The sequence below is a fragment of the Plecotus auritus genome, assembly GCF_963455305.1.
Source record: "Plecotus auritus genome assembly, chromosome: 6".
NCBI lineage: Eukaryota > Metazoa > Chordata > Mammalia > Chiroptera > Vespertilionidae > Plecotus > Plecotus auritus.
In genome coordinates this window covers 60,616,433-60,637,000 of record NC_137773.1, presented here as the reverse complement: position 1 = coordinate 60,637,000, position 20,568 = coordinate 60,616,433, and the positions used below count along the sequence as shown (strand labels likewise).

Sequence of the window (20,568 nt, the reverse complement as noted above, 5' to 3'; positions counted from 1 at the left end):
TAAGCTACTTGCAAAATCTGGTCAGTCTGTGCCAGAACTGCAATAGGATAAGTTAGTGAAAATAGCCTGTTTGGCTTCTGTTGGGAAGACCCGATGAAAATATGTTCCATTTTCAAAATGTTTCTGAAAGGACTTATTTGTGGAAACGATGCTTGCCATTTCAAACTCTTCAAAAAGGCAGGTTTTACAAAATGCAAAAATAATCTCCTGAAAGTTTGAAAGGGTGGAGGGGGCTGCCGTGTGGGGGCGGTCTCATTTGCTGCCCACATCCTCCCTCTGTTCAGTGCCTTGTGTGCTCACGGGTTCCCTGGAGCGGATCACCATATAATTGATGTGCAGTCTGCATTGCTGAATCCTGGACTGCACCATTCTGTGTTCAAGGGAAGATGTAATCTGATCCCTCTGCTGCTGAGGGAGGAATCTGTTCAGTCAAGGCTTTGACAGGGCATAGTCTCCTCCAATAATCTTCTCGGTTCTCTCTCATTATTCCCTCGAGTTCTCCTCAGTCAAGCTGCATGTATGTATGTGTGTCCCGAGGAGCGGTTTGATACTGAGCTGCATTTGCCTTTACTGTGGAGTTTTGTTGCCGGTTCTGCTCCCTAATCTTCCTTTTCTGACGTGCCCGAGCATGTCCACGTTAGAATCTGTGACATACCTACCTGAAAAAGGTTTATATTGTCAGAGACTGCCAACCAGCCGGACACACGGGGGCACAGAATCACTGAAGGGGAAAAATACAGAAAACATGGGTTTCTACGGCACGCTAAAAATGATTTTTTACAAAGTAAGTAATCTGTTTTCTTCCTGTGTTGTATGAGTGTGTGTGTGTGTGTGTGTGTGTGTGTGTGTGTGTGTGTGAATGTGTGTCTGCCTGAGAAGGAAAATCTGTATCATCAGAGATGGCTGCAGTATCCTCTAATTTTGGTGGGTGGCTGGATGTCTGGTAGTCTGTTTTATATTGTGAATGTAAGCAAATAAGGGAAAGACGTGAGCTGTAAAAAAGCTTTAAAATGAAAAGAAAATGGATATTGGAATCTGAGAATTTTGCACTAAAAACATATTCAGACTTTAGAAATGTGGCTCCGTTAAATGCTGACCTGGAAATACTCTACCCTTAGTTGGCTTTTAGTGAACCTTTTGCCTTTAATTTTTCCACATCTTAGATCTACATATTTTTTTCTTTTTTCTTTAGTTGACTCTTTTAAAATGCGGAATTGCTAGGATATTGGGGATTTATATTTAAAGAGATCATATTTACTGTCTGTATCCCTTAAAAATTGCAGAATTAATTTTTGGTTCTAAACTTGGTATTTTTCAGTAAACAATATAATATTTAAAAGACTTCTATAGTCATACAAGAACTGCTTTATTTTATAAAATATTCTAAAGATAAAAACCATTTCTCAGTGGTTCCCTTGATATGTATATTGGGCATTTTTATTAATTGAAGGTTTTCTAAGATGGAAATAAAGTTTGCTTTTAGTGGCAAATGGCATTTGCACCAATGTATTTACAAGATATCTAGGGAAGTTCTGAAAGCCAGTATTCCAAACTTAATTAGAATTCATATCAAAGTTTTTCATAATAATTTTGAAAATAAGAATCTGTGGAAGTTATTTAAAAAAAACCACTAGAATTTTAAAGTAAAATGTACTTACTGACCTTCCTGATGGATGGATACATTTGGGTGTATGTGTACGTGTCTATAATTTATATCCATGCAAGCACGTGACTACCTATATATTAAATCTTTTATACTTATTTTTTATTTTTATTAAAATTAGTTGGAGAAAGAAAATAATGGTTTTTGAGAGGAGGCACATTAAAACAATGTAATGAGTACAGAAAGTTCTAAAGGGTTGAAATGAGACCACTTCCATTTATTTCAAGCCGGTATTTCATGAACTAAGGTATACACTGTAGATGAGCTTTTATACTCTCACCTCTAGCCCCTAATATTGTAAGATTGTCCCTGTGTTTTGCAAGACTTTCTTCATGATGATAAAAACATAGTCTTTATTATTCAGAGTGTGGTTCAGAGAGATTTTTAGAGTCATGTTGGTCCTCTTTAGTATTTACGGTGTAGCATAATGTGTTATGATGTCCCCACGTGAGGCAATAGGTAAGAAAATAAGGCTGCTGCAAAGCAAGGGCTTTCACCTTATTATGCAAGTAAGAGCTAGCTATCGCTCTGGTTTTTCTCCTTGTAATTTTCAGTAATATAGTAATTAATTAGCAGACATATCTGAGAGGGGTTGTTGAAATACAAAAAGTTGAATCCTGTCACATCTTATTTCCTGGTTTTATGATATATGTATAGTTTGATTACCTAAGTTAACCGATAGTGAAATATAAAAAATAAAAATTTCAGTATTGACAAAATGCAGTTTTGAATACATTTACAGTATTACATAAATATAGCATAATGAAATACGTTAAAGCTATAATTGTTGGATATACCTTACAAAGATGGATAACTCATTCTTTTTAAGTCTTTTTGTTGTTGCTTTTCAAATTAAAATGTTTGTCGTATCTGTCCATAGAACTATATTCTGTATGAATATCCAGAATCAATCGATGGCTTTTCCCCACCTTTATTATAAGATCTCCAGATTTCTCTTATTATGGACTTACTTTTTTGCTGTCCTCATTGCCCATATTCATTGCTTTATGTCTTATTATTACTTTTCAAGATCTTTTTCTTTGCCTTGCTCTCTTTACCTTTTATAATATGTGTTTTAAATGTAGTCACTGTTACTTTCATTTTAAAATTTTAAATTTTACCTTTCTTAAAATATGTTTTTAAAGGAAAATGAATATCAGTAAGAAAGGCATGTTAAATATTGTTCTTTTTGTGTGTATTAACATGACATTTTCCTCTATGTTGGTTCTTAAACCGGAAAACATGAAAGGTATATTGCTCTTAAGGAATATATATAATGGATATCTTATTTTTAAATCCTCATACACTGTTCTCTGGACAAAATATTAGGTGGAAAATTCACTTTCCCAGTCTTGTAAAAAGTAGAAAAAAGTAGAACTAATAGAAGAAACTGTGAAACATTTATTTTCTATAATATTTAACTATTCCTAATTAACACTTTAGGCATATGAACATTTAAGATATTTATTAAAATTGGTTAGTTGGACCGGTGATTAAAAAAAAAATCTTATTTGTTTTACCTTATAGATGAAAAGAAAGTTGGACCATGGTTCTGAGGTCCGCTCGTTTTCTTTGGGAAAGAAACCATGCAAAGTCTCAGAATATACAAGGTAATATTAAGTATAATAATTGAATCTTTCATGATTCTCATGTTTCTTTAAAGAGTTTATGATTGTAAAAGCATTTCTTTCCATTTATTCTCATATATGTCACTAGTATTGTTGGCTGTCTAACACATTTTGAGATCACTGAAAATTGGGAAATACCTTATTTGAAATAAGGAGAAAAATGTTTACCACTATAGCTTTATATTTTTTTACAAATACATTGAAGTAAAACACAAGCAGAAGTTCTCTTGTCAACAAAATTTTTAAATCACAATTTTTCAGGAATTCTAAAAAGTAAACCCAGAAATATGAGCAAATGTATCTTGTTACTATAGCAACAACTGTTCTAGGGAGTATATTTATATATGCAAAATAGAAGATACATTTATTAGCAGTGAAATAAGCCTCACAATTACTAACTAAATCATATTTCACGAAATTACTGTGTTAGAAATCCCCTTTTATTTGCTTGGTAGGTCTTGTGTTTTTAACACATACATTTCTACACCAGTAGAATAGTTTCCATAACAACTAAATACAATTGTAGTCTTGTTTCCTGCACCATTCCATCATTTTTGGATTTTGCATCAGTATAAAACTTCCAACTCTCACGCTAATTAGGCTAAGTTAAGCACAATATCTATTACCCAGCCAATTAAAAATGGCTTTGGATGTCACTTGAAGTGTGGTATTTTAAAATTTAAATGACAGAAGTATCTTAAAAACTTTTTTTTTTTTTCGTAATTGTCAGTTCTTCAGATAACTGAAAGTTAGCTATAGAAACCATAAGAACTCATGATGGTGGTATTACTTTTTCCCTAAATATTTTTATTTAGAGTTGTTTTTATTCTATAAGCTGCAGTAAAATTAACTTTGCTCAGACATAAGTTTTTGTGATTGAACATTGTTACAGATTGCATTTTCCTTTTTTCAGAGAAAACAGCTTATATTTTTATTTAATTCAGTTGTGGAATATATTTCTTTCAAAAGCTTCTTTGTGAAATCTAGAAATGATAATAATTAGAATAGTTTTATATACAAAAAATGCAAGGATGATACAGAAATGAAAAATAAAGCTCTCTCTTGGTTATTCAGGAAATGCTTTTAGTATCATTTTCTCATGTTAACCATCCCCTTCCCTTTACTTAACCCTTTGCCTTTTGACAATTTGACTGTGTTTTGGTATTTCCACCAGAGGGTGTGGAGTGATGTAGAGATAAGTGAAACTACTCACTTAATTTTTGCTTTTTCCTTCTAGTCTTGATAAAGTATTTCTCGGATGAGAAAGTTGAATGTAACGTTAAAAATGTGCTATTTAAAAAAAATGTAGATTTCAGATAATCATATAATTTTTGATATTTTATTAATATGGCTGATACCAGGGCAAAGGGATTAAATTGTTCAGTTATTTTTAAGGCAGCTTATAAATGAATGCTGACCTTTTACTGCAGAATGCATTTTAGTTAAATGTGTCTTTAGTTGTTTATCTTTATAGTGAGAAAGCACCTGAAAAGGTGAAAGTTTTATTTTTAGCCTTTTCACATATAATATTATTAAAGCAAACCAAACAGCATACCCTATCTTTTTGGAAATGTCAGTATATATTTGATATTTTTAAAATTTTTGACAGATTTTCTAAATAAGATGAAAAAAATTTCCATCATTTTTATTAGAAAATGTAAGTTATAATCACTATTTAAAAATTGTTTCATTTCAGAGAAGAAAATAGAGCATATCTTTGAAATTTGGTAGAAGAAAAAAATAGATTTAATTGTTGAATGTTAGAAATTGTCATAGATGTATAATGTTAAAAGATTTAAAGGTGGTAGATTTTTCTGTAAAATCTGGTGACTGAGATACATTTTTTTAAAACAAAATAATGAGATATGCTGGCTGGAAAAGCATTGGGGAGAGATGTTTTATTAGTAATTTATCAGAGCTTGATATTCAACTATTAGGGTACAATTTGTATGTTCTTTGGATTTAAAACACTATTATTATAGCTCAACAAATTGAAGATTTATTGTACAAATATAACTACTCAACTAAATCTTGCTTCTTTTTTAACTATCTCTAAGAGATGTTTAGTATTTACCATGAGTTTAAATAATTTAGTTATTGAAACTAGAAAGTAAAGTTTAATATATTAATAACAATTATCACTATATTTTTTCTAATTAGTCATTTTTAGGAGAGTTGGACATCTTTGGAGATTGATAATCTAGTCTTAACTACTCATTTTACTAATTAATGATAGAATTGAATTTTGGATGTTTTAAAAACTGGCTCAGAGTTTATTGGATAAAACTGTTTGGATGATTTCATTTAATTTTGCATATAATACGTTTTCAACACTTACCTGTTTTGAGTAAATACATTTCTAATCAAGGTTTGCTCCTGTCAAATATTATTTAAACTAAGCTTTATAAATTATAAAAATGAAAATGAAATAGACAAATGTTATAAACAATTTAGAAGGCATCTGGGGCAAACTCAAGGAACATTGTGACTAGTGAAATGTCCAAAACATTTGGACATACTATTTCTACATTTGAATTTTTTAAAGTATTTGTAAATCTCACACCCCCTTTTATATAGAAAATTTTAACTTTTATTTAACAGTGTCACTAAAGACTAGTCAAAAGAGAAGTGGAACCTGTATCTTATAAGGAAATATTTTAACATTACTTGTATGTATCAACAACTTGTAGTTTTGCCATAGAGATTCTGTCACTTGGTTGCAATTAGCATTGCTGGGATAATAACAGGTGGTTATGTAGGAGGGAGGAAACTTACTCTAAGAATAGAAGAATAGATTTTATGTATCCTTGCTCTCTGGGAATAAGCAAATAAAAATAATAATTTGATTAATGTTTGAAATATGCCAGATCATAATTCTTATTAAATTTGAGCTTGTTATTCTTAATAAATAGCTGTCTTTACTTTTACCTTTATATTTTTTATAGTACCACTGGGCTTGTACCATGTTCAGCAACACCAACAACTTTTGGAGATCTGAGAGCAGCCAATGGCCAAGGGCAACAACGTCGCCGAATTACATCTGTCCAACCACCTACAGGCCTCCAGGAATGGCTGAAAATGTTTCAGGTGACATGTCTAAACACAGTACTTGAAATCCTTCACTTAATTGCTGCAAAAAAAAAATAAGATTATTCAGCCATGAAAAGGAATTGTTACAGGCTACACCTTAGATCAGGCATCCTCAAACTACAGCCCGCGGGCCACATGCGGCCCACCGAGGACATTTATCCGGCCCGCCGGGTGCCGCTGCCTGTCCTGCTTAGCAGCTGACTCGTCCCAGGCCCGCAGTGCGCATAGGAATTTGTTCATAGTTTTTTTTTTAAACTATAGTCCGGCCCTCCAACGGTCTGAGGGACAGTGAACTGGCCCCCTGTTTAAAAAGTTTGAGGACCCCTGCCTTAGATGAACCTTGAAAACATGCTAAGTAAAAGAAGCCAGACACAGAAAGCCACATATTGTATGTTATATTCCAGAACAGGCAAATCCATAGAAACAGAGAGTAGATTGAGTGATTACTAGGCTATGGTGGGAGGGGAGGTAGAAAGTAGACTAACTGCTAATTGTACAGGTTTCTTTTGGGGTGATGGGAGTGTTCTGGAATTGGATAGTAGGGATGTTTGCACAGCAAGATGGCTGTGCTGGGAACCACTGAAGTGTACATTTAAAATAGTGGATTTTATGTTATGTGGAGAATATCTCAATTTAAAAATGCTATTAAAATAGGGAAGCTCATTTTAATTTTTAAGTGAATTAGTGAGGAGAGTCCAGTGCTTATTTTATGGAGGTGTGCATTCCCCTTCCTTTATTCCTTTTTAGGTAATAAGACATTTCTTCCTTCTCCTCTTTAGGTTTGGGTGTCTGGGATTACTAAATGTATTTGTGTTCTAAACTGCATTGATAGGAAGTTATTAGTAAGCATTTAGGAGTAATGTGAAGAACAGTGTTCCTCTACCTAGTAGCCTCCGAGAGTTGATGCAGCTTCTTTTCACTATGCCATGCTTGTGTGTGGCTCACTGAGCTCAAACTCTGATTACTACATTTTAGTAGCATTTAAATTCTTCGAAAGTTTACCGGGATGATTAGCTACAACCAAACCTTGAAAATTATGAATTTTATAACTCATGATAGTGGTATTAAATTGATTTCTCTCTTCTTCCAGTGAGATTATGCATATAAATGACATATTTAGCAAAATAGTTGGCATGGATTAAACACTTGCGTAATTATTCTTTTAGATAGTAAATAATATAAATTATGCTAAGTGAAGCTATCTGTGATATTGGCCACCATTCTAATGTAAAATGAATATATTTTCTTATGTAGCTTGATTGGTGGTATTTTATGAATGCATAAGGGGATAATAGTTGAAAAGAGGATACTTTATTTGACATTTCAGATTTTTAAGATGTCCATTTATGTAAATCCTAATGTTTTAAATACTTGGGCAAAAACTAAATAAATGTCCCAATTTTTTTTCTTCAACAGCTAGAAAACTCACTTGAAGCAATGTTGCTTTCAAATGGATTTTAAAAAATTGTTTTTTACCCTTCAGATGATTTCAGAGAAAGTAGGATAACCCTCCCATTCAACCACCCCACCCACCCCCGCCTGTTGGTAACGGAAAAGTTAGAGCAGTGGTTCTTGACGGGCAGATTTTCCCATGGCTGAAACAAATTCAGTTGTTACAACTGCAGGCATGGGGGAGGGCGGGCAGGGGGTTGCTGGCATCTAATGGGTAGAAGGAATTTAAGGATCAGCCCCCCACAACAGAGTTATCTCTCCCCAAATGTCAATATTGCTGAGGTTGAGAATCTATCGTTAGAGGAATGAAAAATGTATTTTATTGTTTTAACAATATTATGAACCACTACAATTATAAACAATTGTGGTGCGTGGTTTAGTGTTTTTCTTTTTCATTTTCGTAGTCACTTACTGATTAAATTTATCTTCCCCCAAGGTTTATCCTTCCCCCTCCTCCCAAGATTGTGATTTAAACTTTTTTAAAAAAAAATTTTTTCATATGCATACCCTCAGAGTTTAATTTTTTTGTTGCATCCTTTTCAAAAGAAAGTTATCCATCAATAAGAGGTAAAAATAGAACTCAGACATTAATATAATCTTAAAGAAATACTTTAAAGATTTTTACTGTCTCTGATTAATTGACAAAATGGAAATATGGGTGTGTGTGGTTATACCTGCACACACATGCGGTGTGAGCATCACAGCACTTGAGAGCAGTGCAAAAACTGATTTCATCAGATTTTTAAAGGAACAACATGATCAAAAATTATCATCAGTGTAGACAGCCTCCAAATAGTTATTTTATATGAAGAACTTTATTTCTTACGAGAAGGTAGTCCAGAGTGAGATTTAAAATGAGTATGGGTCCATTTTTTCCAATATCCCAAAATATTCTTTGCTAGCCATTTAGGCTTTCCCTCCCTGATTTTTAATGGAACTTTCTCAAAACATGGTATATATACTAGGGAACATTTGTGCATTATTTTGCGAAGGACTGTTTTAGGAAGTCCTTTGTACGGTATTTGCTTGTTCAGATAGCTCAGGCTTTATTTAATGAAATGTCCACATTACCACATACTGTATGTCAGCAAATCTGAGATACAATCAATTGTTAGATGCATCGCAACTTCAAAAATGTTAATATTTTTTTAAAAAGCTTGTTTCTTAGAATTAATGAGACTCAGTAAACTAAAGAATATTAGACTACCTTTTGTTCAGTAAAAAGGCCCATTTGATCGCTTTTTATATGAGAAGTAGATGCAGTGAAGAAAACTTGTTCTTAGTTAATAGGAATTACATGTAGAATTGTCCCTGTAGGTATCGTACTATTTTATTTTCAGATAAATATTCTGTAGCAAAGATATCCACTAGCAACCAAAGGTCAACTAAACAGATAGATCAGGACCTTGTCTGTCTCTGACACACCCAGGGCCTCATTTTCATTCACTGCCCTTTATTTTCAAGGCTGATGCCAAAATAACTAGAAATGAATCACTTGCCTAAGGACTTAACAATGCTTTAATGCCTAACTTGCAGAGAGATACAGATTTCATAGTAAGGTGGGAGAGTCATGAGTTGACATATGTTGGATAGTTGAGGGATAATTAGACTGGCATGATTTCTACAGACATGCTATGGGGGCATTTAATGATGACTTTTCTGTTGCATAACAAGTAAAATGGGAAAGTTTGTCCCCTCACTGTTCTGTTATTGCTCCTACGGCAGTGATACAGCATTGTTTTGGTCCAGTTCCATCTATTCTGACAAAGTACTCTGTACTCAATTTATAAATTGAATGAGAACAAATGACACACCATTTTGGATAAAGGGAAATTGAAACAGAATGCCACTGCAAAATAGCAGTGCAAATTAAAAACAAAACAAAAAACCTCAGAAATTTTGTACTGTTTGAATTTTCAGTAGCCATTGATTTTGCTTGCTTTGGCAGCCAGATTGATGCTTTACAATGTTAATTTTGGGGAAAAGAAAAAAAATTGTGTTGTTGTTGATGTCATTTGGGTGTTAATAAATGGTTTTTCACTTGAAAATTTTAGCCTAGGTAAGGACACCAATAACGTCAACATTCTCTTATGTTGAAATTTATGTTCAAAGGCATCCTGATAGAATGAGAAGCACATATGATTTAGAAGAAAAGCTCTTAGTACAAATTCTGGCTTTGCCTGTTAATAACTGAGTCATTTTGTTGATATTATATAACCACTCTTGCCTTTATTTTTATCCTCTGAAGAATAGATATAACACTAAAAATTGTCAAAAGGGAGAAAACATGTAAATGTGCTTAAGCTATACTTGGAAATACAGTGGAGAGTCAATAAAGATTAGTTTCCTCTCTTGGTCAATAAATAGCTATTGTGAGCCTCAGTTTTCTCAGGTCTAAATGGAGCTGTTAACATTCTCTTCATAGGGATGCCATTAACTTAACATTATTAGCATTATTTTAATCAAAGTATATTTGCATTGCATTAAAACTGTAAATGTATTTTGAAAACACCTGTTATATACTAAAAATACTGTTTAAAATGATAAAGTAGATAACACTTCTGTGTTCTGAAATTAAAAGTAGAGTAAAAACTATTCTATTGCAGGATTTAATCAAGTTTCATGGTAACATTTAGAACTTGTGCATACACTTTCTAACTTATTTATTTAGATCTTTTTTAACAGTCAACAAAATACTAAAGCAGGAAATGAATTCACTATTACTTTGCAATTGTACTTGAAACAGTATGATCAAGAAACCTTGTTGTGTGAGGAGTTAAAAAGGCCAGAAAAAAGTGAAGGAAAAATATTGTGTGTAACATTTTGTAGAATTTTGTATAAAAAATAGGATCAAGCTGATTCTTGGTATTTTCAGAAAACAAAACCTGGATCATATTCTTTGAGTCAGAGTTTGATGTAAGTTGAAGTTAACAATTAGAACTGACCCACAGTAGAATGGGAAGTAGTAAGCACTCTACTCCAAGAACTGGAAACATAATGATAACCATCTGCTGGAGGAACTAGCAAAGGGAGTTCACTCCAGTACTGTCCAAAGTCATAAAATATGTATCTGATTGGTTGCTAAGGGTCATCCAGGTGTTATTAGTCAGTTTCACTGCTGGTGTGTGAATCCTCTGCATCAATCCTGGATGAATTATTTAAAACAAAATGTCCTCAGCCTCACCTTGACCACTGGATCAGACGCTTTGATGGTGGGTTGTAGGACTCTATGATTCTTGCATTCCTCAATCAGCATTTGCGAACCACTGATCTGAACCAAGCCCCTCATTATACAGGTGGGGTCTCTGGGACTCAGACTAATTATGAGACTTCCAAGTAGTTCCATAGTGAGTTTGCTAGTGAAACCCAGGCCCCTGATTATAGTTCAGTGCTCCTTCTATTCTTCTCTCCTACCTGTATTCTCTAATTACCTGAAATAATATATCACTTACATGGGGAATTTTCAAGTCAGCATTTGCAGTTTAGTCCATAAATTAAATTTTGTGTCTCGTGAACCTTTCTGAATTTGGAATGTTTTTCCTGTCCCCTCTAATATGTTTCCACATAACTTTACCATGAAAGACCAAAGGAAGGTATTTTTTCTTTTCCAGGATAACTACTTTTCAGAACAGAAATAAAATAATTATTATCAGACTTATCCAACACTTTTGCAGATAAAGAAACTTTCCTAAGGCTGCAGAGATTAAATGGTAACTTAATTAGTGACAGTGTCTCCTCCAAAAGTTGGATTTTCTAACCCTCAATTCACTATTCCTCATTAAAGGTTGGTGTGGGTTGTTATTTTATTTTAATACAGTTATTAACTGCAGCGTTTTCAAATTAATACATATTTCCCCTTTCTGCTTAACATGTTTATATACAAAACTTGCACCCAGTCTTGGAAGTAGACTAAGCAAGCAAGTTCTAGTAATACCATCAAATTAAAGGATAGAAATGTTCCAGAGAGAGTGTTGAGGTAGTGTTGGTGCAGTATTTCTTGACTTTGGGGACTCATTCATTGATTCAGCAAATATTTATTGAGTACCTGTTAGATACTAGGCCCTACTATGGATCTGGGCTACAATAGTTAACAAAGAAGATCCTCCCCATCCCTCACCACCTCACCTCACCCTCCCCCGCCCCCCCCCCCAAAAAAAAAAGAAAACAGTTTTGCAGAACATTGTAGTCAGGAGGGCAATGGGTTGGGGCCTTGGAACTGGTTTGCAATCTTAAAGAGGTTGCCCAGAGGAGGACATATGGAGCAAGCCACGTGGGTATCCAAGGGAATAATGTCCTAGGGAACAGCACGTGAAAAGGCTCCGACGCAGAGCATGCTTGGTATGTTTGAGGCGCAGAAAGCATGTTTATGACTAAAGTATAGTAGGGAAAGGAATAGGAAATTACAACCTTGTAGGTTAACCCAAGACTTTGGGTTTTGCTTTGAGTGAAGTGGGTCTGGAGGGTTTTAAGCAGAAGAGTGAGTGCCTTTTAGCAGTGCCACTGACCACTTCCTGGAGATTAGAACAAGGAGGGCAAAGGTGGGAAGCTGGGAGGCCAGGTAAGAGGTTTCAGGTATAATCCAGGTGAGAGATAATAGTTTAAACCAGTGTAGTAACAGTCAAATTCTGAATATGTTTTGAAGTTTAAGGCCTTAGAATTCACAGATGGATTGGAAACATCTACCAGTGAGAGTGGGGGAGTGAGGAGGAGATGGCTCCAGAGTTTCTGGCCTGAGCAGCTAATAAGAGTTACATTGCACTGAAATGGGATTGTGGCCATGCATATTTAAGGAGAAAGATCATGGAATGTTAGGTTTCTATTACATATCCAACAATAAATGTTGAGTAAGCAATGTTATGTACAGGTCTGGAGTTCAGGGGGAAATCCAGGCTGAACAGAGGAGAGCTGCCTATGTGGTCCAGACCTTTACTTAAGATATGTGATTAGACTGTTGAATATATCTGGTCAGTAGGAACAGTCTCATTTACTATGAAGTTTAATAGCTTACGTTACCAATCTTTCTAGGGTATACTTTTTAGTAAAATGTCGCAAGTAACACTTGCTAAAGGTAGGTATCATTTAAATGAAATATTATTTGAATCTTATCGGATTTGTTAAATCAAATATTATTTAACACAAAATAAAAGTATAGCTTAAAGTCTTAGAAACATTTTTCTGTAAGGCCTAACTTTTGTCATGGACTCTGCCTTAAATATATAGAAATTTCTGACACAGTGTCTAACATTTACCTGAGATTTGAATTAGTTATTTATGTTCTATTCTGGCTTTTTTCATTCTGTACTCCATCTCCTAAAATCGTTAATAAAAGCTATTTTTTTCTTCTTTCAGCAGTCATATTCCGTGTGTGGGTAGTGTTTTTATATTCCTTTCTTTTTAAATATCATAATAATACATAATATAAAATTCTAAATCTCCTTTATATATATATATTATATACATCATATATATATACACATCATATATATATATATATATATATATACACATCATATATATATATATATGCCTACTTTAAAAATATTTTGGTAGTGTTTATGGTTAAATTTTAATATAAAAATAAAGATATCCTATGTAAAATAAAGAAAAATCAAGAAAAAACATTAATCATATATGGTATGTTACTTTAAATTAGAATTATTCATAGTAGCTATAAATGTAGTTAAAATATATTGTATATAAAGTATTAATACATTGAAATAATTTCACTGTCTTTTTGCTATAGAGGATTACATAAGATAGCTTTATTTTTATATTAAAATTTAAGCATAAACACTACCAAAAATATTTTTAAAGCAGGCATGCATATATATATATATATAAAACACACATATATATAGTATATGATGTATATAATATATATATATAAAGGAGATTTAGAATTTTATATTAAAATTATTCTGTTATCAAGTGACTTAATTAAAGTTGCATTTTAATTAAGTCGGCATAGTTATTCTTTACCCAAAATGGGTATCTCCTTATGCTAGTGTCCATGGATCTTTATAATGTAGACAGAGAGGAACCATATATAAAAAAACACCTCAAAACTTGTGAGCAATGTAAATCAATGAATCAGCATTTATAGTATTGACACTAATTGTTCAGAGATGAGTAGAGATTGGTCAGTGTAAGTTACATCGAAGATGTTAGTTTTGAACCAGGATTTAAATCTGTGTGAGGGAAACTGAACAAAATCAATCAAACTTCAAATTAACTACTTTTAGTTGGTCATGTGTGGGCATATACATGTATGTGAGTATTTTTAATTTTATGTATGAATCCTCACCCTAACCAAAAGGCTACAAGGTGAGTGAGTACTCAAGGACAATGGTCTGGGTGTGTATGTATAGAAGTGAAAGGAAAGGATGAAGTTTATTACATAGAACCTGTGTTTTCTCATATTTGGTGATAAAATGGGGATAGTTCCCAGGTTTTGATAATGGTCAAATGGGATAATGTTGTGACAGGTACTCTGGAAGTAATACTGAAATGTTTGATAGTATTACCATAATCTACACTATATGATAGGAAAAAGAGATGAAGTTTATTGTAGAGTCCACATAAATACTTTTAAAAATAAAAAGTGTTCTATCTAAGGCTTCCTGTGTCCTCAGTATATCTCAGTTTTCAATTATTGTCTATTTCACATATTACAAAATGCAGGTTCCTTTTGAAATAGAATTATGTGTAGTTTCTATTTCTTACCCTCTTTTATTCTTTGCTCATATTCTAATTTTAATTCTAAGTTAACTACTATTTTCTACTGTTTGCTTTTTATCTGAAATTATTTTTACATAATTTGATTTGTTGAAGACACTTGTCAGATGTGCAGTATCCAGTTACTAATTTTTCTCTCAATGTTGCTGCTAGTCTCTCACATGAGTGTTTCATTCAAACCCTCAAGTTTTCTGGTACCCACTTGAAAGATGTAGGGAAAGGAAGAAAATCATCTATCAAAATTCCCTATTCAGTAACCCAAATTGATGTTTGTGAATAAAATGTTGGTTTCTAAACCTGTATCTTGGTGGTAGATGAATATATGACAATTATAATTATGTAATGCAAAAATATTTTTCCATCAAAACCATGACATTTTTTTAAAGCTTTTATAAAATGAAGGTATGTGGCACATTTGATGAGACTAAATGATTATCACTTCATTGCCTTTTGGAGAAAATGTCACTGTAAGCAGTTCCTTTTTATGTTGTATGTAAATGAGGATTTTTCTTTAATTTGAGATGTATGAAAATAATAAAATTTTCTAATTCCTCTTTGGTAGAGCTGGAGTGGACCAGAGAAATTGCTTGCTTTAGATGAACTCATTGATAGTTGTGAACCAACCCAAGTAAAACATATGATGCAAGTGATAGAACCCCAGTTTCAACGAGACTTCATCTCGTTGCTCCCTAAAGAGGTAAGAGTGATCGCTTATATTCTTCCTTTTGTGCTATTTGAGAATGTAACAGTTACCACCTTTAAACATTATCATCCTTTGATATCCAGTATTGACAGTTTAACAGTGTTAATTAGCACTAAAGAGGGCTGTAAATGAGAACCTGCCATGAATTAATAATATAATTTTTATATTAATGTATACTTATGGACTGAGTGGCTTCTTTCTACCACTGGAATAAGTCATTTATGGGAATAAGCTATTGAATTTCATTAATTTGATTGTTTCTTTACCAAGATTTTTTCTCAGGTTATTTGAAACCCAATTTTTTAGTTTTCTTGGTATGTTCATTATAGAAGTAGATTTTTTTAAAATACCGATTTTATTAAAACAACAATATTTTTTCTTTGGTTGTTTGTTTATCCTAAGTCCCTTTGAAAGTGATAGTTTTATGATTCTATTGAATTGTGATTTTCTGTTACTTACATTGTGTAATTATATTGAAATATATGGAATTTCACATGTATGTCTTTTTCTACTAATCATCCCACTTTTCTCCCCCATCTCTCTCTCTCTCTCTCTCTCTCTCTCTCTCTCTCTCTCACACACACACACACACACACACACACACACACACACACACAATTATAGATTCCCATGCCAGTTGCATTCTTATAGCGTTTCTTTTGGAATTAAAAAAAATTTTTTTAGAGAGATAGGAAGGGAGAAGGATAGAGAGAAACACTGATGAGAGAGAAGGGAGAAACATTCATTGATTGCCTCCTGCATGTCCCCTACTGGGAATCAAGCCCACAACATGGGCATGTGCTCTGACTGGGAATTGAACCTGTGACCTCTTGGTTCATGGGTCAACACTCAACCAGTGAGACAGATCATCTGGGCTCTTTTGGAATTTTGTATGCCCATCAGTTTTTGACTTTATGTAAGCTGACACTATTTTTTAATCGTAGATTGATTATGATCATATGGGCATCCTTGACTGTATAGATGAGGCATAGTTTAATTGGGCATGCATATATATATATATAAAACACATATATATATAGTAGTTTTTATTGATGTTATAGGCTACATAGTTTCATTTTTGTCATCATATTTTCACAAAGTATGTGTGTCCCACTGACATGTCAATTAAGAAGGCTAATATACCGTTGCAAATGATCCTTAAACTTTAAGTTTGAAGAGAAGCAGTCTGGTTTTTTTTTTTTTTTTTTTTTTTTCTAGATAACCATTCTGAAAATATCTCAAAGGCATTTAAGATAGTCTCAATAATAATTTCATATTATATATGAATGAAATAATTTCATTGTATTTAATGTACAGAGCTAAGCATAATTTCAGGAAAAAGCAAAGTGGGAAAAACACCTCATTCCTGAAATGTTCTTTGGAGTTATTTTTTAAAAAAATGACATTCTCCCAGAAAAAAAAAACTTTTATTCTTGCTGGTTCATTCTAAAACAGAATCCTTTGAATAGATTTGGCTTATGAAAGTGATATAAGCTCTTTTTACCTTTAGAAGGATATTAATTATAGGAAATGCTTTTTTATAAGTATTTGACTGAAAATGAATTTATTCACCTTTGATATACACATCATAGTTCCCTTGATTTTTATTTTATTTTAGAAGTTAGTATTTTTTGTTGAAAAATAGACTTGCTCTTGGTCTAGTTTGTCCCCTTATCTCTGAAAATGGTGAGTTTTTGTTTTATCTTTATTTGTATTTCTACTTCTTAACACACAAAACTGTGATTTTTAAATAAGAATAAGAATGTATTTTTAAGAGTCTAAGAATTAAGCACAAATAAAACTTTTTTTGGATTAAGTGTTCTTTTCAAGATTGCCTGAGGAAAAAGAAGCGAGGCTAGGTTGGAGAATAAGAGTGAGCCCAGACTTAGAATAGCATCTATGTTTCCCCCCTTTTTTTCCCAACTACTAGAAAAATTTTTTCTATTTTGAAAAATGCTTTATGTTGTATGTGGAGAAATCCTATATAATAAAAGCCTAATATACAAATTGTCCCCTGGACCAGGAGTTCGACCAGGGGATGGGCTGGCCGGCCAACTGCCCGTGGCCCCTCCACCCAGCCGGCCTGGCCTGATGGGGGCGGGCCAGCCAGACCCTACCTGTGCACGAATTGGTGCACTGGGCCTCTAGTAATGGTATATGTCCTTAAGGAAATGAATATTATTTTATCAGAGACTAACTACAATCATTATTTAAAACATTCCCTTCATGTCAGGAAATGGACATATAATAATTATAATTTATTTAAACAGATCTCAAAGTTCTTTACCAACATTTGCTTATTAATCTCAAAAACCTTGCCAAAATCCCACTAGTCTCACTCGAGAGGCTTATGATAAACAGCATTATCCTTATTTTGTAAATAAATACTAAGAAAAGTATGGTGATATAGTAGATGATTTAGAACAAACCTAAATTCTTAACATAGGATCAGCCACTATTTTCTTTATTCTTTATTCTTTCACTAATTTAATCCACTGAAATATAGCAATTCTGGAAAGGTATTAGCTACCTTTAAGTATAATATGGTGATCTTTTATACAGTTTATACAGAAAAACAAAAAAAGCAGCTCTCATTGAAATTAAAAATTTGAGCAAGGAGAAGGTAATTACCTGAATCAGACTATCAATTTAATAGCATCTATCTGGTGGAAGTGGTCCTTAGGAAGAATAACTAATCTAGATTTTACCTTTAAGACAAACAGATAGAAAACTGCATTAGCATGCCCGTTCTCTGTCCCCTATAAGGAACCTCACATGACAAATATTTGCTTGCTTTGAGGAAATGGTATACTTCCCCATAACCTACACTAAGAATTGTGTAAGTAATTGCTGTTCTCTTTTTGCTTGACAGTTTAATTTAAAGACCATATAAAATATGTTGCCAGCATATTTGTGTTCTACTTTTTCCCTAACTTAAACCTTCTTTTCTAATTTATATTTTTTCTGCTTCTGACTTTTTCATGCATATTTTCCCATTTTGCTGTGTGCATTTTCTGTAATACCTAGATGTTTTCATGGAACTGGCTAGATGTAAATAGACAAACATTTACTACATTGAAATTCATGGTTGAGTTCCTTTGCTATTTTAAAGTGTGCCCCTTACCTATGGAGTTAGCACTTCAACTTTCTTTAGCACATGAATGTTTCTTTACATTTATCTGTAATGCATGCACACATAGGCCTAGATGACCTGTTAGTCACTAGTAATGAAGGAACTTTTACCCGTTGACTTTGGGATATACCAGCGATTTTCAACCTTTTTCATCTCATGGCACACATAAACTACTTACTAAAATTTTGCAGCACACCAAAAAAAAAAAAAAAAAAAAAAAAAAAAAGGTATTTTTTGCTGATCTGACAAAAAAATAGGCATAATTTTGATTCATTCAAACCAGATCGCTATTGTTGTATTAGCTGTTATCATTTTTTTATTTGACAATGTAAGGGAAAAGAGGTCAGTGCCCCTAACTAGTCAGGTATTGCATGTTTTAAAAATTCTTGTGGCACACCAGGTGCCTGCCATAGCACACCCATTGAAAATCTCTGGGATATACCTTTGAAATCTGAGCTGCTCTGGATTTGTTTCCTAGCCTTTAAAATGGAATATTTCATTAAATTATTTGATTTCTACTCAGCTAGAAAACTAAAGCAAAGAATAGACCTTTTTTCATATGACCATTCTAAAAATCTTCTGTATCTTTTACACAAATATAATTTTGTTCCTAATAATTTCTATGTTAAATATCAGTAATACATGGAAAATTAATAATGTGGTATCACATTACTGTTATGCTGACTCTAAGCAAAGTTGCCTAAGCTTTGATTGATAATTTCAAAATTAAGTGGCTTATTAAGTTTTCATTAAAAAACTACATTGTTGAGCTGTACATACATTGTTGAATATAGTTATGCCTTATTTTAAATGATTCTGTTTCTGTTTATGGTACTGGAATATCTTTTCTGACAGACCAAAAATAATTATTCCACAAAGTTTTCTACTGTCATTAGTCAATATTAGTAGTAAATTAAATACTGACTAGTTGAAGTATTCTCTATATAGAATGTACTCAATAAATTTGTGATTAATGATGAACTCCATACATACAAATTCATTGGGAAAGCTTAATTTATATCATGTAATTTTTATCTAGCATTAAAAAATAATTCAGATTGTACTTTTACTCCCTTATGTGGCCTTTGGCCCTTTAAATGATAGTTTGTTTTAATCCTTGTAATTTAATTTATATGAAAACTAAATTTTATTGCTCTGTTTATTTTTTTATTGCTCTGTTTAGATCATTTTTGTCCTATCATAATTTAGTTTCTGTGTGATTTGTGTGGCTAATTGAATAAGCATACTCAGAAGCTTTCATCCCACCCTCCTTTTTTTTCTTTTTCCATTTCCTTTATTTATTTTAAATGACTTTACACAATGAAAAAGAAATTGATGATTTGCAAATATCGGAAATAAAATTTTTAAATCAAGAAAGAGCTGGCCCATGCCGAAACCGGTTTGGCTCAGTGGATAGAGCGTTGGCCTGCGGACTGAAGGGTCCCGGGTTCGATTCCGGTCAAGGGCATGTACCTTGGTTGCGGGCACATCCCCAGTGGGAGGTGTGCAGGAGGCAGCTGATCGATGTTTCTCTCACATCGATGTTTCTAGCTCTCTATCCCTCTCTCTTCCTCTCTGTAAAATATCAATAAAATATATTAAAAAAAAAAAAAAAAGAAAGAAAGAGCTGGCCCACCAAGAAAATCCCCTTAAGCAATGTCAAGTAATTAGCATCCAATTACTTTTGTATGTCTATGGAGAAGTTTGGTAATTGTCCCCTTTTGTCACTTATAGTAAAGAGTGGAAATGTGTGAAAAGTTCATCATTGTGCTAATAAACACTTTGATGTGATAAAGAACTATTAACTATATCTATCAGAAGTGATCTCAAATCATATCATGCAGAATATAAAGAAATCTTATTTCTTACCTTATATCCTGTCTTGGATGAATTTACATTGTACTAGGGAAAGAGAGAAGACAACATTTAAATAACTAATAAAATAGGTAGGTGGTAGATAAAATTGAGTTGAGAGACTCAGCAAAGGCAAGAGCAGAGGCTAGAGGTTTAATAATTATTTTTTGAAGAGGTGAGGAGTTAATGGAGTGAAGTTCATAAATTAGAAATTTATGAAGTTAGAAAATAGAATGTAGAGTTGCATTACATTTATCTATAAGTGCTTTCCCCATAGAGAATACATATTATTTTTATATATGTAAAAATA

The 20,568-nt window shown here is 32.9% G+C and overlaps 1 protein-coding gene across 5 annotated transcripts in view; it reads left to right on the top strand.

Moving 5' to 3' along the window:
- FBXW7 (F-box and WD repeat domain containing 7) overlaps positions 1-20,568 on the top strand; it is a gene marked incomplete at its 3' end in the record, with an annotated part of 179,642 nt that overhangs the window by 148,969 nt on the left and 10,105 nt on the right. For 4 of the 5 annotated variants that reach the window (XM_080675321.1, XM_080675319.1, XM_080675320.1 and 1 more), the window contains 3 exons: positions 3,191-3,273; positions 6,237-6,378; positions 15,131-15,265. In XM_080675321.1, coding sequence (XP_080531447.1) covers positions 3,191-3,273; positions 6,237-6,378; positions 15,131-15,265 — 360 coding nt within the window. Of the gene's footprint in view, positions 1-496; positions 785-3,190; positions 3,274-6,236; positions 6,379-15,130; positions 15,266-20,568 lie in introns of all 5 variants that reach the window. The other variant, XM_080675322.1, reaches the window with a different exon arrangement.